Source organism: Pygocentrus nattereri, chromosome 9, assembly GCF_015220715.1.
Source record: "Pygocentrus nattereri isolate fPygNat1 chromosome 9, fPygNat1.pri, whole genome shotgun sequence".
NCBI lineage: Eukaryota > Metazoa > Chordata > Actinopteri > Characiformes > Serrasalmidae > Pygocentrus > Pygocentrus nattereri.
This window is the reverse complement of record NC_051219.1, coordinates 39,388,473-39,406,931: the sequence shown is the minus strand read 5'-3', so window position 1 is coordinate 39,406,931 and position 18,459 is coordinate 39,388,473. Positions and strand designations below refer to the sequence as shown.

The window sequence follows — 18,459 nt, the reverse complement described above, 5'->3', positions numbered from 1 at the left end:
AACAGCAGGGGCAACAGATCAGTAGTCAGGTGAGTGTGAACTGTTTGGATTGCAGTAGTCCAACAGCCACGTCATCACAGGATTCTGGGAAATGGAGTTGTTGTGTGAGTTGGAGACTACACATTTGTTACTGTGTGCAGGAGCAAACATTATGTAAATGATCGATTTTCAGTCATATTATAGTCTAATATAGGGTTGATAATAATAATAATAACAATAATAATAATAATACATTTATCTGCTAATATATCAACTGACGATGTATCACACACACACACACCTATCTTCCTCGATTCCCTCTACTGATAAGCCATCAGGGTTAGGATAGCTACTACTAAAAAAATTGTAGTTAGCTACTTTGTAGCTACTTTCCCAAAATTCAAGATTCAAGAGTTTTATTTTTTATTTATCATATGCACAGCAGAACAGGCAGTTACAGTGTACAGTGAAATTCTTACTTTGCTGTTCCTCCATTCACCAAATATAATCTTAAGAGAATAAAAAAAATAAGAATAACTCTAAAAGCTACAATTTAGCTACTTTTAAAAAAAAAAGTAGTGCTGACTTTTAGCTACTTTATAAGCACAGTTGTCAGAATGTTTGTAAATCTCCACCTGACATATCAAACAAGCCCAGCTGACAGTATAATCAAGACACTGCATTTAGTCCTGTGCCAGAAAGAAACACAATTGAAAAGCTATAAATATACAAGAAGATCACCAAGAAGTGAGTTTAAGTGTAACCATCAATCAAACTTGACCATAACCAAAGGTGTGATATCCAACAAACATTTAGACTAAGTAAAGGCAAAGTCGATCATTCCAGGCTTTTCTTAACAAATATCAACAACAATAACTAAATAAACCAAAAAGTTTTGTGCAAAACATGTTTCAACTGTTGAAATAAAACTGCTCCAACTTAAAAATTTCAGCAAGATGAACAGACAGACATGACATTCAGAGTCTTTATTAAACTTCAGCAACGCTTTCGCCTCAAAATCCTCATCGTTGACCCTGGTTCTGTTTGGGGAGAGAATCAGGCCTGAATGTCCACTGCTGCAGAGCTGCTGCGGCTCCACAGCAGAATTCGATTTTTAGATAAAATAACATAATAATCCTCCTTTGCTGTAAAAACATTTTTGTAGAAGCTACAGCTGTTAGATACATTTCATAAAACTAGCGGCTACAGCTGTTAGCTACAAAAAATGTAGTTAATTACAAAAAGTAGCACACTACTTAGCAACTCCTCCATCCCTGTAAGGAACCAATGCATACAGGAAGGCATAATAAAAATCATTCTCTGTCCTGGACCAGCTCTGTGGTCACTCATCTGTTGTCAGTTCTCTGCTGACCTGTGCATTCCACCAGTTTCATGAAAGCGTGCCTCCTCCCCACACCCGGCATTGCTTATCCTCAGAAGACCTCGGAAGGCACTAATTCCTCATTCACAGTGAGCTTGCAGACAAACAACCAGCAGCAGACAACCAACTGCTTACTACTGCCAGCTGACCAATCACAGAGAAACAGAGCAGTTGCAGGGCTTTGGTGTGCAATGGTCAGCGTCTGTCAGACAGGGACAAACAAGCCTTTCAGCATCTTTGTGGCAGCTGCGTGTTGCCGTTCAGATCTTTGAAGAGGAACATTTGTAATGATGATCAGTTTAACGACTTCCTTAAGGGGCCTCAGGAAGTGGTGGAACACAGATGGGAATGTAAAGGATGAACACGGTGCAGCACCTTTACTTTTCTCTCTTGCGTTGTTTTCTGGACACCTTATTAAGTATTGCATGGCTGTGTTACTGATGACCAGAAGCAGGATAAGAAATGTAGGTGCTTATACTGTCATTGAGCATATCTGTCTGGAAATATTAAACAGTTTTGCAGTCATAGAGGAGATCTTATCCACACTCCCGCTGGGCTTGTTCCCTGTATTCAACCCTCAGACAGTCCCCCAAACACAGATCATAGATCTTGTTTTGGCACCACTTAACCTTCATGTTTAGTTGCCTTTACTCCCTCAGTTTACCAACCTCAGTGCTGTGCATTTGGTACGTTTGGTACCAAACGTACCAAATCTTTTCCCTATAATTACACCAAACAATGAAGTACGGTTCATTGGCAGTAGACTTCTGAAACATCTTATCAAGCCATGTTTTATACATAGTTTTCATGAATGCAGAAAAAGTGGTAAACGTGATCCCCACCAGGAGGCTGCGGGACCAAGTCCCAACTATGCAGGGTTTCCTAGAGAACACATCACATTGTCATTGACTTGTGAAAAATCCCCCGATTCTGTGTCTTAGCTCTTCAGTCGCAAGGCACCACAGGGCATGTAGTCTAACAGCATGTATTGAAGCCTAGACATGGTAGGGTTTACCTAGTGTAATACATTTCTCCTGACAAAGGTCTGTAACAACTTGGTTACCATAAAATTTCCTTTGCAGTTGAAAACTGGGATCTGGGAACTGGGAGCAATGTTAGCTAACCATGTGTTTAGCTAATCCTCATAAAAAGCTATTTTAATAAATAGCAAGCAGTATTAGCTGAGCTAGTCCACTAGCTAGGCTTTTAGCATATCCTAATAAGTACTCTATAACTGTATCCAAAAATGGTATTTATGATAGATATATATATATAATGATAAAACAAATACATGCAGTGCAAAACATTTTTATTTTTAATTTACTGTAGAAAATCTAATATACTGATGATAATGATTTGGAGATATTACACTAACAACAACAGTCAACAATCAGTATATTATATATTTATATATTTACAGACATGGGGAGAGAAAGCTGCCTCAGTGCTGAGATGTCCTGAGGATCCTGAAATCTCAGTCATGCTTGTGCTAGCTGGGCGCTTAGTGTATTCCAATAAATAGCAACCTGAAGAACATTTTTCGCTAAATTACTTACTGACTGTCTAAGTCAGAGGATGAATTTTAGTCTTTCTGTCGTGCACTATTCTATACTGTGTGCTATACTGAAGGTTAAATGGTTTTTGGTTTCCATACCTCACTAATTTTATGTCTGTATTTAAGGCCGAGGTCACATTGGTGTAAGACTTTAGAAAAATTTACTTAATTCTGGACCGTAATCATCAAAATATGTTAAAACATGCAAAATGTTACATTTACCTAACTTTTCACTGTACTTACCCTTTATTGCCGGAGGTCTTTACCTCAGGAACGTATATTTGTAAACATAAAGCAATTTTACACGCATTAACATTTTAATCAGATATTTATTCACCAGTACAGCACATGACAGTAAGTCGAAATTCAACCTGGTTCAGTTTAAAAATGACACACTTGAAATAGATGGTTCTTTATGGGCTCTTTATTAAAGAAGATGGTTCTATTTAGAACCTTTTTGGAAAGACTTCCGCAGCAGGTTAAACTCTTCATCCCCTCCTCTGCCGACTCCTCTTGTTCATTGCCAGGTGCATCAGCAGGATCTGCAGACATCGTAAAGACTCTGGTTAGAGCTCACTGTCAACCTGCGTGATAAAGAGCGTGAACCCCTCACTGCCCACTTATTTCTAACACTTTAGCATCCCACCTCTAAACATCTATGCTATAAACTACAACTGCACTACAATTCCCACAGTTCACCCAGGACTTACTTTTTAGATGATGCAGCCTCTTCTTCTCCTCCAGGTTGCGCTGTAGCTCCTCCATCAGCTCAAAGTACCTGAAGAGGGTGTCCCTGGGCAAGACCACCTGCTCGACCTCTGGGAGCTGGGTGATGTCATGGCTATCCTGTAGAGGGGAGCAAAAAGCCAGCAGAGAGAAAAGAGAGTTAAATATAGCTATAAATATAAATATAGCTGTTGATGTTGCATATGCATATTTTATTGGTTGATGGTAAGCCAAAGGTGCATCATCACCACTGTAATCTGTGTTGGGGTGTTCCAGCCTCAGTTAAGATGGGGCTTAGACTAGTGTGCACTGCAACTGTGTCCTCACCTTTTGGCTGCCCTGTAGCTTCAGCTGGAGGGACACGTCAGGCTCCTTAGGGCACTACATGTCACTAAGGTTAAGCAGTGCCTGAACTGGAAGACAGAGGAAAACAGCGATTAGAGACCTTTATTTCTAACACCTTAGCATTCCCACCTCTAAACATCTACACTATAAACTACAACTGCACTACAATTCCCACAATTCACCCAGGACTAACTTTAGATGATGCAGCGTCTTCTCCTCCAGGTTGCACTGTAGCTCCTCCATCTGCTCATAGTGTCTGAAGAGGGTGTCCCTGGGCCAGACCACCTCCTGCTCGTCCTCTTCCTGCTCCTTGATTGCGTCTAAATACTGCATCACTTTGGTCTCCCAGTCAACATCTGTCTGGTCTGGGGAGCAAAGAGTGGTGGATGCTGAAGTCTCCACCTGGATGCTTGTTTGGCTCATTGTCTTGTTTAGAATTTCAGCCTTAAACAAATCTGCTTTCTGATGTTTCTCAATCGACTGAACCTCTTTCACAAAGTCACTCCTGGTGAACTCCAAAGTTGCTCACCATGAAGCCCACAAAAAGATGGCAGAAAATGAAGGAACCAACGATGATCCAGCTGATCACGAAGGCACCGCAGGCGACTTTGTTCAGATCTGGGACGTTCCATCCATCCTCCAGCAGGGAGTACCAGTGATCGATGGTGAGCAATCTGAAGACGGTGCTGAAAGAGTTGCTTATGCCTTCGAAACTTTTGCCGTAGGTGAGGTTCTCAGCGTCATACTGAGTTTGTTCTTTAAACAGTGGAATGCCCGTCACAGCGAAGATGTACATCGGTATTAACAGAAGCAGAAAGACAGGTACCAGATCCTTAACAGATCTTGTTATGGCCAACAGGGCCAACAGTCTAACCTGCCTGAATTTGGCTGTGATCTTCAGTGCACGAAGGACTCGAAAGGTGCAGAGAACCTTTACTACTCCAGTGGCTTTCGTGTTAGTGCTGCTGAAGGACATGTTCTCAGAAAGGTGAGGATGAAATCAAAGATGTTCCATGCGTTTCTCCAAAACAGCCAGAAGTCCACCATCCATTTCAGCGCGATCTCCAGGTAGAAGACGGCTACCACAACCCAGTTAATGCCGTTGAGCACCTTATTAGCCAAAGACAAGTCAGGTTTGTTGGAGGTCTCTGCCTGGACCCCAAGCAACATAGTATTCAGCATGATGGAAAAAGAGATCTCTGAGGAGAGATTCCTGAGGAGAGCAAAGATGTATAAACATATACATCTGGCCACTTTATTAGAAACACCTACCTTGTACTTCCACAAACTGGACACTTAATCGCCCAGCAGGCACGGGATTTCAATTTGACATCAGAAAGCTGTTGAGCTGCATTTACTCCCATGCATTGGGCGCCCTCTGCTGTTTAGTAGTCCTGTTTTTTTTATATAACGAGGAGAATAGGAAGTGGCCAGGCTCCTCATAAACCAGCTCTGGCTAGAATTAGCTGCTAACAGAAACCTAGCTTCTTCAGGTTAACCAGTTTAACCTTGCAGCTTATTAGCTCGACTGAACTTCAGTCAAGCGTGCATTGCTGTACAACCCAAATCAATTATAATCACTTAATACTTACCCAGTTTGTCTCCGTCTCCTCCGTCTCCTCACCCAATCACCTGCAACTATTTTGCCTTGTGAATTTGGAGTGACCAATCAGTCAAAACAGGCCGCTCTGTCGTTCTGCAGTGCTGTCGCCCAAAATCCGTATCCTGTGCTTGTGTGTGCGTGTGTCAAACAACAGGAAGATACTTTAGACAAATTTATTAAAGAGCTGTAATGTCACAATTTCTTGGTATGACATATTTTAAGCATATTTATGTTTGTATAAATGTGTTGTTTTCGAACAGCAGTGCGTATGAAGTTGTGATGAGACATTTTGACAGACATTGGATTTTGTTTACCCAACACCACAACTGACATCCCACAAAATACCCAGGTCTAATGTTGTCTGTATCCCACATTAGAAGGGCTTTAATGCTGTGATGTTTAGCAGATGTTGGGTTTTGGTTAGTTAACACTGTGACATAGGGCCATCTTGCCATGTTGTGGAGGTTCTTTTATCTCTGTTTCTTTATGGAAACATCCATTGAAACCAAAATAGGTTCTTCTGTGGCACTGCTCCAAAAAACGTTCTCCACACATTTATTTTCAAGAGTGTTCATCAGATTCATTTGATTAACTCAATTAACTAGATTCAATGGCCTTTAGTTAATTCTGCACTTTTACAAGATGTGCGTTCTATGTTTGATGGGTTTATGGGAAAAGTCTGCTCTGTGATTGTGTTATGATCAACTGCTTGTGCACTTGAGAGCCATTTAGCTCATGCCAATGAATCCTTATTTGAATCCCTGCCTTGCTTTTCATCATAACCTATTTGGCTGTGGTTTACTTAAGGAGTAGAACATGAGATGAAGTATGTTATCGCAAAATAACATCACAGCTGTGATTTGGACGCCATAGATCATCACAGCCATGATGTTATAGCAATAACACACTACCTCAAGTGTTCTATTGCATTTATGCAACAGTTAAATAAATAAAGTAAGAAATTAATAAATTAGGCTGTGAACATGTCATTTAATATGTGTTAATGTTCACAGTTCCCTCCGCCAGATTATAGTTCCCTGTGAAGCAGCTCATGGCTCCGTCAGAATAACGTGCTCCACCCACTCGCTGCACAGCCAGCAGTTCGTTCTCCAGCTCTTTCCACTAAATTCCTCAACTGTCATCACCACTGAGCAGGTTTTTTTTTTTATTTTATTGCAGCAGCTCAGTCTGATTTGGTCAGACTCGGAAGATCAGACTACATGTTTGGTGAATGGTATTGGGTTCATTTCTGGCTGATTCCAGGTTGTTCAGCTGTTGTTCTGTCACAGCTGCCAACTGAAAAGCTGCTCAGTGGTGAATACAGTTTGGGAGTTTAGTGTCATCTCATCTTCAGAGCCTGACCAACTCGGTTGTTGGTCAAATGTGATCTTAAAAGTGTCCATTTTCTGTTTGTGGCAAAGGAAGAAGTAAAACCGTTCAAATGGCTGGAGCGTCTCTTACAGCTGTCGAACTGTAACTGAGTGATACAGTGTTTGTGAAAAACCTGTAATATTATGATGAAATATCGCCTTGTCAGAACGCTTCTCAACCAGCTTCCATGACCAGAACTAACTGTTGTATAATAAAAAATAAATGACAGAAGTCCCTGAACAAAGAGGGCTGAAACCACAGTGGTGGGTCTATGAATCCAGGTCATACTGGAATTCCATACATTGGAATTTCAGGTTGTCAGTGTTGGCAATAAATCAAACTGCAAAATGGAGCTTCAGAGTGTTTTCTACCTCCAATCCTGTAGGCTCCACCTGTCCTGCACAGTTTCATGTTCAAGCTAATCCTTTTTGAGCTGAATCAGGTTTGTGAAGAGCTGTAAAAGCAAAACCGAGCAGAACACTGTATAAAACTGGAAGCTCATGAAAATCCTTTCTTTATTCAAACATCTAGTATGTCACATGGTCGCCCTGGGCAGGCAGTTGTTTAAAGAGTCTAATGATATGTATTCAAACATCTGGGAATGATGTTTACATTTTATTGTACATTTTGGTCTCCTAGTAAACTGCACTGCAAACTGAGGACAATGGGCCTAACATTTTTCATTTACCATTTAGCTGACGTTGCTGATAATAAAAAAAGGCCATTGTCCTTCAAGGGAAAGGTTTTATTCTGCAGTCCTGAAATTCAAAGCTAACCTTTTAGTTATGTTTTAAAAAGCATTCATGCTTTGTAATTTCCCCTGTGAATTTCCCTGCTGTGGGACTAATAAAGGATTATCTTATCTTATCTTATCTTATCTTATCTTAGCTTAGCTTAGCTTAGCTTAGTAAGATAAGATACACTGTTCTGCCTGACACACATTGTCGGGTGCACCAAATAAGGGTTTTGTTTACCACAAAATATGGCACAAGTATCACCATTTGGTAGAGGAGCGATTTCCAGATGGTTAAGCATTTACTGATGAATGCTGTTGTCAGAAGAAAACATCGTATCTCCAAAATGACGACTTTACAGGAGAAGGAAAAAAGAGACTTTATTTTTAATGTAAGTCAGTGGAACCAGAATTTTTTTCCAAGCCGTTTTGGGTCATTTCTTTTGGCCAATTCACCATGAAATTTACAAAAAAGGGAAGGAAAGGGCAACAAGCATTTTCAATTTACGCCAAAAAATAAAAAAGGAAATACAAGGTTTTCATCCGATATCAGTGATATGCTTGTGTAAGTGAAGGTTTTCAAAGAGCAAAGTTGGAATTAGTAGCTCATGAAAACCTGGGAAACATTCTTGTGCAAGTTCCAAGATTACTTGCATAGAAGTCTCAGATTTACCACTGACCTTCAGTTGTGTTGAGAGTTTATTGACAAAACTGAATTTTGCATGCGTCATCAAAGGTGTGCTAGAAACACTTTATTAAATGGTGCCATGCACTGTTAGAAATAAAGGTTTTGTGCAGGTAAATTTCTGGTTAACATGGTACAAGTGGTGTAATTGTGCCCTGAATTCTTAAATGGTGTATATGTCCATTTCAATGCACCCAGCATAATGCTGGCCATGAGTTATGTGGCATTAGCCTATGACAGACCCATGGTGGCACATGGCATTACAGACCATAACTAAACAAAGTCTGTGATTTTAAATTGTTTTGGTTCTGTTTCAGTCAGTGGCGGACAGTGATAAAGCACAAATGTTGCGTTACTCTGCTTAAGTACTCTTTAAAAAATTAAAGTATTTTTCTTTTTTGAGTCTTTCACTTACACCCCACTACATTTCAAAATATCCTCCCTTTTCTCTGCTACTTCCTGCAAGACATTGGGAATTAAAGTTAAGATTTTTCATCATTTCTGAAAGAAAATGAACTTTCAAATCAGTCATAGCACACCTTTCACAAAATCTTAAAAATTGAATGACCACTCATAGCTTATTACAAATACCTAGACCCACGCACCTCTGACAAGCTTTCAGAATGAAAGAAAATGCCGTAATGTGGTGTGAAAAGATAAAAAGAATGCATTTGTACATTTTCATAACTTAATGTAATAATGAGACGGGGTGTGTGGAGGCAATACAATTGTGGTATAGTTATGTTAAGTTATACTAAAGGGACTGAGATGTACACTTGAAGGTACCACCACAGTGACAAGTGTCAGTTTAGTACCTTTATTTCTGAGAATGTAGAAGAACCCCTTTTTGGTTCCCTAAAGATCCTTTAAATGGATGGTTGTTTATGGAACCATTTTTGGAAATAAGATTAAGTGAAAAAAATCTTTTTAAAGTTGAAAGAACCTCCACATGATATAAAAGTTCTAGGAACAGTTAAATTTGGAACATCATAATGTCTAACTTGCATCATGATTCAGTGCCATATACTGTTTACTGAAGTAACCCAGTAGTTATATATCAACATATTATGCAGTCAACAACTGAATGTCAAATCAAATAAAGTACAATTCAGTCATTTTTCAACATTTATTGGCAGTTTTCTTTTTTTAGATCACGACATGTGAAATAACCTCCCTCTGACTCACTTTCTTCTCCGACTGCTGTTTCTCACCTCGTCCCTCCCCTGTGTGCACGTCACTTACTCGAGTCTCAGTGCTCATCATAATGCACAGATCTGATTGGCTGAGTAGCGTGACATGTGATATTTACATCGCACGCGATTGGCCTGTGAGTTTCCCAGGCCACTAAAGTGGCACCGTAAAGGTTAGAAAAGTTATGCCGATTAAAATTTGACCACCCCATAGAAATGATATAATTCTCCATAGTTTATCAGTTATAGGTCCAGGTCTGCATTGGACAGCGTCTGGGACTTGGACCAAGGTCCGCCTATTAGTATGGATATTAGTGACCTCTGTTCTATGGCATCACTCAAAGAACCAATTGTGATCATTTTTTTTCATGGATGAATGAATCACTGGTTTGGAATCAGCGAATCTTGAATGAATCAGTGAGTTCTGGACAAATGATTGGATCTTGCCTTTTTTCTGAGTAAGCTTTCTACACTTACCATATTCAACAGCCACCAAATTTGAACCTTCTCAGACATATTCGTAACCTCATCTGTTTGGAGGTGGAGCGCAGTATTGAATTATTTTTCTCTTCTTATTTTGGAATTCCCCTCAGAGCATCCAGCTTTGAACGCTGATTAATCTAATTTCTCCAAATGTAGATGGAAAAAAGCACTCACATAATATCACTCACCACACGCCGTCAATTCTCCCTGGCCTTCATGAAATAGCCACAATTCCCTTTCAGCTGGACGCTGATTATCCATTCTGAAGAGTGTCTGTGATGAGTAGGACTGTTTCAGATAAGGCCACTGCAGTTGTTTTACTCTCCGCAGCTTGCTGTTGGGCTGAGGAGTGTTTGATTTTGGAAAGTGCCGTTAGCTTTTGAGCCAAGCAGCTGATAAGGGTTAGAGTCTAGAGCCCATCTCAGTGCACGTCCCTCATGCATTAACTGTGCATTGACACTCCAGTGTGTGGTGACATAGAAACACCTTTGGAGAAACGTTTAAACTAACTGAACTGACTGTTGCTGAGAAGTCATAACAGCTCAGGAATGAACGAGTTTCAGGAAGTTTTTTTTTTTGGCTCTTTTTTGTGCCGTGGCTGCTGAAAGGTGTTGGTGGATAAGACCCTCCTGGATGGGCCTATCTGATGTGCGAATGTGCTAAAAGCAGCCACACAGCCAAAAACTGGCTTGCACCCTAATACCAGCAGAATTATCTAATCATAAAGCAGACCACTCATGCTGGCCTTGTACTTGTTCAACAGTCGGTTCAATGACTGGCACAATAGCGGTCCAAATATAACCTATGAGGCTAGTGCTGTTAAGCAACCATCAGTGAACTTTCCAACTGAGATTACAACTGCATGATTCACGAAAGCAGCAGCTTAGTATCGGCGAACGACAGCAACAATGATTATTAGTCCTATGAGAGCTGCTCCATAGGCATCCTTATAGGCTTTATTTAGCTAAGTGGCATGTACATTCCTGACGTGAACTGACTCTCATGCTTGTGTTGTTGTCCAGAATATTAATCCTTCTATGGCTATGATTATGTGATAGCCATAGAGGCTAAACAATTGAGTTATGCTCTTAAACATAAAGGCCCTTAAATGTTTTAGGTGGTCAAACTGGCTCTAGTAAAAAACCCTTTAAACCCTTAAAATTCAAGACTTATTACATACTAAGGCTTATTACTCAATAACTACATGGACCTCAATGCAAACTGGCTGAGGTTATAGAAGTGTGTAATAAAACTTTGGGTCCAGCAGTGGACACTGGCCATTGAAGGGGTTAATTGGTATAGAACATACAATCCTATGGAAAATTCTGAACACCCTCTGTCAAATTGCCCGTTGGGATCACACCTGAAACCGAGCTGGGAACCGAGGAGGGAACTCTGAGAGGCTTGCACAGGAGTTCTGGGGTGGATTAAGGAAGCAGGAGCAATAAAAGCAAGAGAAAGATGTCATGGAGAAAGGGGGAGACAGGGTGGTGGTGACAAAGGCGGGTTGGGTTCGGCCTTGGTCTTCCTACCAAACTTAAGTTATTTAACTTTCTTTGTTGATTTTCTAAGTGAAAGTAAGCTAACACGTCCTCAACTTAAATATGGCATTCAAATCCGCACAGTTTAGGACACAATCTTTATTTGTTTGTGGAATTGCATTGAAAAACATTAAGAAAATAAGACATAAAAAATATTCAAGACCTTTTGCACAGACCATGTGTATTATATTTTTCCCAACTTGTTCAGTTCCACAAATAAACAGTAATTGTGCATTACAGTGTGCAGAAGTGTGTATAAGTTTGGCAGAATTCCATTGATTGGATTGTATGTCTTACCCAGGTTGGCTAATTATACCTTCATTTGACCACAACTTTTGTATATGACTGTTTATATTATGCTTAGGTTTTCTCTAAAAAGGTGCTTCACACCTGCACATCTCATTTACAGCAGTGGATCTGAAATGGCTTGTCAAAACATTCTTTAGGGCACCAAAATTAATTCTATGACAAAGCCCCAAAGAACCCCTTTGGTACCTTTGTCTTTAATCGGCCTATGTCTGTTATTTTCCCTGATTTCATTAAGAACATGTACAAGCATTAAGAACAAGCATTTTGTTTCCTTATTTCATATTTGGAAACTTTTGTTAATGCTTTAGACACGTTTAACACTTTTAAGCTCAGTTATCTCTGTTGCAAAAAAAGAAAAACCAAAAACTTTTTTAGTCAAACCTGGGAGAAAAGAGAAAGTTGGAGAATTATTTGACGACACAGGTGATATTAGGCATGACTAACATATGCTAGTCTTGGCTAAAGTCTTAGCTACCCCCCCCCAACCCCCCACCCACCACCTCCACCATTTCACATTTACCCCCTTTTTTTTGAAAGACTCATATAGACAAGCTAGTGATAGATATTGAAATGGCAAATATCATTTAAACAAAGGGAAATCCAAATATAATTGTTTGACTCTCACTCTGATTGATGAAATAGATTCAGGCGAAGAAGTTAAGCACGTCCTCAGTCACTCGTTCAGCTGCCGCGGAGCTAAGAGGCAGAGAAAGCAGGCTAGCTAATCGTAATAGCTGATTGTTGCACAATAGGAGATGAATGGCTGTAAATCTATACAAAACTAGTAGAAAACATTGAAGTAACCACAGACTTGTCAGTCTGAACGAGATTCATGTCCAGTTATTGAAGGTATTTCACTCGTGACAACACTGGACCAGTAAGTCAGCAGTCAGTTTGTTCAATAAACCAGCCAAACTGCCTAAAACGTGTCAGTAAACAAAGATTTCAGCAGATTTACATCTTGTTACAAACAGTTTTACAAGTAGTTGCTAGAACATTTCTGAAATATACTTGAAATTATGGTTAACCATGATCTAATAAATACACCGACCGGCCACTTCATTAAGTACACCTCTGTGTATCTGCACTCAGTGACTACTTAATCAGCTCCAAGTACCAAATAGGTGCACTTACTTCTACAATCACAGGCTGTAGTCCATCTATTCCTCTGCATACTTTATTAACCCCCTTATACCCTGTTCTTCAATGATCAGGACCCCCATGGGCCCACCACAGAGCATGTATTATGTGGGAGGTGGAGCATTCTCAGCACTGCAGTGATGTGGTGGAGGTGGTGTGTTAGTCTATGTTGTGCTGATATGAGTGGATCAGAAACATCTGTTTTTTTTTCTTGGTTAAACAGCCTGCTTTTGTTGTTGTTTCTTCATATATGTAAACAAAATATGTAATTGGAAGTTGCTCTGATTGGTATCGCTTTCATTTACTTCTTTCCTTTTATGGCTTATCATGTATCTCCTATTTATTCCTATGCATCCTTTATCCTTTAATATGAATGGCTGGGGCTAAAATATAGGCTGTCTAGGTGGATATATGTGTTGTTTTTTGTGACATCTCAAAAACAATGAATTCAAAATGAGATGTTTTTGCACCTTAGTTTGCATACCAGGATTGTACGGACTGGGGTGAACAATACATTAAAAAAGTATTCCATGATATGGGCCCGTTAAGAGTGTAAATAACTCTGAATGGAACAAGTCTGCAGATGGCTGGAGAAAAAAATGCAGCATCTAAGGTGTTTCCAGACTCTGTCCTGCCAGAGTTATCTCCTTCGCCTTCTCTTGCCCTCCACAGATGCTTTCTATCACACTGTTTATAGCCCAGTCCAATTATTTGCTTCACTAAAAAGCCTTGACTCAGATAAACATTTAACATTTGACTGAAAAAGGCACATGCTTTTAAACCTGTGTACCTCTTCTGACCTCTCCTTTAAGAGCACAAATAAAGATGGTGCTGTGAGGCCCCTGAGGGAGGCCGCTAATGACCCACAGCCCGATCTGAGCTTCAGAGGATTAGCAAACCCCTCTTTGATCCAGACACAAAGAGGCCACGAATCCTCTCTGATAGCGGAACCGGTACCTGATCTCTAGATTACCACTTTGCATGTGTTCTCTTGTACCTCCCAGCTTGCATTTCAGGTTGCCTAGACGACGTAACTGAGCGTCACGAAAGTGAGTGTGGAACCAATTAATTGACGGAGCCCTTGTGCAACCTGGAGGGACAAAGGGCTACAGCGTAGCCTGTCGCCTTTATTCTGATGTAAATCTCCACTTTGGGCCATGAACCGCAAAGACCCAAGCAGAGGAGCGACAAGACAATAATCAGAACGCGACAGATAGAGACAAAGCGAAGGAAATGAAGGAAATCATCCCAGCCGTTTTTCAATGAATGTCACAGATGCGAAGAGCGGCCTACACTAATGAGGCGCTTCCAATGCTCCAGTCAACCCAATCACAAACAACAGCCAGCCTCGTGTGAAAACAACAGCGAGCGCGGAGTGAGTCATTTGGTTAAATCTCCAAAGACTGGCAGGGAACTGAATGATTAGAATGTATCTCCACCCATACGCATGCTAATGACACTAACTGAAGGCTCATTAATTACCTCTATCAGCTGATATTAGCACCACGGTGCACTCAGAGGACTCGAGGGAAAAGGGGCTTTATCACCCTCTCTCCGAAAAAAGTGGCCTATCTACGGCCCCCTCCGCTGCATCTCGCTCCAGAGATGTGTTTTCCCCAGAAAGAAATGGTCTCAAGGCGTGATGTGAAGCTTATCGGCTTCTCCTGGGCGCAGTGCACGCTGAAAGATCGTTCTTCTCCCCTGCCTCGCTCTATTCATCATTATCATCGCCATCCATCTCTCTGGCTCTCTGCTCCGCTGCCCTTATGTGTCTCTGCATCCACACACCTGCAGAGTGAGCCATCTGCCTCCTCTACTACTGTCTTAATTAAAGGTGGACGTCTCTACAGCTGAATTATATGCAGAGCTGACAGTTGGCCTACTTAAGGGTGCAGTAAGTAATATTTTCGTGTGGAGCAGATAAGTCACACAGTCCGATCTCAGTGCTAGCTGAGAAGTGTGAAATATGAAACATGCAGAAAATTCTAGCATTGCTGTGTCTCATCAATGTGTAGCCTTTTCACTTCAGGTTTTCACCATCAGCGTTTTTCACGCACAGAGGTTATGTGTAAACTTATTTCCAGTTTCTGCTCTGCTACAAATACGGCCGCGTTTCAGTATTCATCATGTTTGGCTGAACTCCCGTGCTTTAGGCAGGACCATGTGGTCAGAACTGGTCAGAACCACCAAACGTGCAAAACTCCATAAGGGATATAAATTCTTTTTTGAGCAGTTTATTTTTGATTATGAAGGTAAATCATTAGCTGGTTCCCAGTGTTGTAGTTAGCGAGTTAACACTAGCTAACTTACTTAATGTCACAGACAGATGAGTAATGTTAGGTAGTTTCAGAATTCCTCAGATTTAGAGACCTTTAAATATGTGTCTGTTCAAGAAGTAAATAAACGGTGTCTAACATGAATTATTGTGTTCAATTATATCCTTCTCAGTGTCCAGTGCTGTAGACTGGGAGATCCATTTAAGGGCTTGGTGTTACCAGTCCTCCTCCTCATTAGTAGAGTCTCCGAGGCGGGCCCTCACTCTCCTATACACAGACTCTCTTGCTCGTTGACTCCAGCTGAAACGACGTGGTACTGCTGCCCCTTTTCACCCAAGTTTTTCCCTTTGGTGTAACGTAGATGTCCGATGGGTTGGAATGAGCGCTGCACACATACGTGCTGTTTTGAATGACTTTGAATGCCGGCCCCTGACTCCTTTTTACTGCAATTAACCATTTCTTTCTGAGCTCATCATCAGATGGTAATGAATGAAAACTCAAAAGCGGAAATGATTTTACACAGAACTTCCCAAACTGGAAATGTCGACCCCGGAAACGAGAGAAAGGCTCATTGCACCTTGAAATTGTGCAGTGTGTAAATATTCATATTTGTTCAAGCACATGTTTGTAAACCCAATAATGCTTTCTTAATAATAAAGGTGTAGAATAGTTCCTTGTTCCTGTCTTTAGTTGCCTAAAGAACTTTTCAACTGATTTTCTTTGAAGAACCACTCTTGTAAATATATGGGTAGGAAGTCTCACGATTGGCCCCTCCCAGTCCGGTCCATGTGTGTTTGTTTTGGACTAGTCCATGTGCTTTTTGTTTTGATTCCAGTCCGGCCCCTTGTTTGGTTACTCCGCCCTGATTGTTCCCACCTGGGTTTCCACCTGTCCCTCGTTTACCCTCATGTATTTAAGCCCTGTGTTTTCCTCTGTGTGTTTGCAGGTCTTTGTTTGAAATGTTTGTTATTTGATGTTTGGCTGGTGTTTGTTGTTTATATTTGTTTGTGCGTCTTGTTCTGTTCAATTTTGGATTTTGGTGTTCTTAGTTATGTCTGTCCACCCTAAACTCAGTATCGATTAATGGAACCCGGACTGGCTCGACCACGACCCTGGATTTGCCCATAAGAAAAGTCGCTTATCTCAGCACATTCGTCCACCTCCTCGCTCCCCAGCGTTACAGGAAGAACTGTTTTTCTTAGTGAACCGTTCTGTAATGTAGCCTCTTAAACTCCTTGAGACCACCGTTGGTTCCAAAATACACTTCGTAATATTCTTCAGAACTTTCATATTTCATAAGCTACTTTCAAAAGGTGGGTGACGTATGAGGCTGTAACTGTCTTCTTTATTTTAAATTTTAAAAGTAATTTTAAACTTTTATAAAGAAGAAGCTGAGCTCACAGTTTTTTTCTGGCTGTACACTGTTAGAAATTAAGGTTCTGTGCAAGTACAATTTTCGTTCATCAAGGTACAAACAATGTAAATGTTGCCTCAAAGACACAACAGTGGTTTTAAGGTCCAATTTTGAGCCCTACATAAGTTTGTCCCAGGTGAAAAGTACATATTTGTACCTTTTCATGAGCTTATGTTTTAAAACAGAAGAATTAAAATACAAAGCCTGGAGATGAGATGGGGTGAGCAGTTAATATAATTTCACTGGATTATGGTACAGTTATGTTCCCTGACTAAAGGTACTGAGACATACCCTTGAGGGTCTCACTTCAGTGATAAAGAGGTTCACTGCCCCACTGACAGTTTACGACCTTTATTTCTGCATTTCTGCATAATTAAGTTGCTAAGATGTATGCAAAGTCATTCAGAGTGGACAGATGTGAAATGCTCTGTTCTAGAAATACATACCAACTCAGAATTATATACAGAGGTGATAGGAACCAGACATCCATGTAATTCTACAGGCTATTTGTGAGAAAAAGTTTAAAAGGTATTTTTTCCATTCATTCATGGCTGAGAGGTACATGCAGGCTATAGTAAGGCAAAATAGTCCACAGAGAAAATGTCTTTTGTTCTTTTGTGTTCACCACTATTTTATCATCATCAACATTACATATAAAGACTGGTTCACTGGTAATTTTGGATAGTAAATAAAGTGGACATACTTGTGTTGTAGACATTGTGACCCCTGGTTCTTGTCACCACCACTGTAAAGAAATCTTAGTCTGTAAGTGTCTCTGTCTGAGCCATCTGCCATCAAATCACTCTGAGTGACTCTTTACATCTCAATGACTGTATTTTGGGGCAGTTGTGGGTTGGTGGTTAGGGGCAGTTGTGGGCTGGCAGTTAGGGGGCAGTTGTGGGCTGGTGGTTAGGTGCAGTCATAGGCTGGCAGTTAGGGGCAGTCATGGGTAGGCAGTTAGGAGGTAGTCATGGCCTGGCGGTTAGGGGCAGTCGTGGGCTGGCAGTTAGTTAAAGGGCAGTCGTGGGCTGGCAGTTAGGGGGCAGTCATGGGTTGGCGGTTAGGGGCAGTCGTGGGCTGGCAGTTAGGGGGCAGTCATGGGTTGGCGGTTAGGGGCAGTCGTGGGCTGGCAGTTAGGGGGCAGTCATGGGTTGGCGGTTAGGGGCAGTCGTGGGCTGGCAGTTAGGGAACCAGCCTTGCAACCGTAAGGTCGCCGGTTTGAGCCCCTGAGCTGACAGTACATGACTGAGGCGCCCTTGAGCAAGACACCTAACCCCCAAGTACTCCATTGGTGTTGCGGATAGGGCTGCCCACCACTCTGGGAAAGTGTGCTCACTGCCCCCTAGTGTATGTATTCAGTAGTGTGTATGTGTTGTCTCACTGCACAGATAGGTTAGATTGCGGATGTGAAATTGTGGGATTAATAAGTGTCACATAATAATGATAATACGGAAATTTTGAAAAATCGGTGGAATTCCCCTTTAAGATATTCTAGTGCCTGAACTGTTCTATTTCTATTCTAGTCCTTTCCTATTACTGCGCATGGCCTATACTTGCAGTTGCGGAGGCAGCAGATGTCAAGCTTTCACAGACCATGTGCATCTTCTCAGTTCACAGCAGTGCTACTCTCTAAGGCAGAATCCATTCACCTAGATGGACTACCTGTCACTGTTCCCAACACAGCAATTTCGCAGATGTATAGTTCGCATCTAACTCAGCCCACATGCA

The 18,459-nt window shown here is 41.1% G+C and overlaps 1 protein-coding gene across 1 annotated transcript in view; it reads right to left on the bottom strand.

Moving 5' to 3' along the window:
• Window positions 1-3,625: 3,625 nt before the first annotated feature.
• Window positions 3,626-18,459, bottom strand: part of LOC108436343 (cation channel sperm-associated protein 2-like) — a 29,834-nt gene continuing 15,000 nt past the window's right edge. Inside the window, 6 exon segments of the mRNA XM_037541597.1 lie at window positions 3,626-3,761; window positions 3,969-4,054; window positions 4,180-4,502; window positions 4,504-4,955; window positions 4,958-5,199; window positions 5,579-5,711. Coding sequence (XP_037397494.1) covers window positions 4,039-4,054; window positions 4,180-4,502; window positions 4,504-4,955; window positions 4,958-5,168 — 1,002 coding nt within the window. The 5' untranslated portion in view covers window positions 5,169-5,199; window positions 5,579-5,711 and the 3' untranslated portion in view covers window positions 3,626-3,761; window positions 3,969-4,038.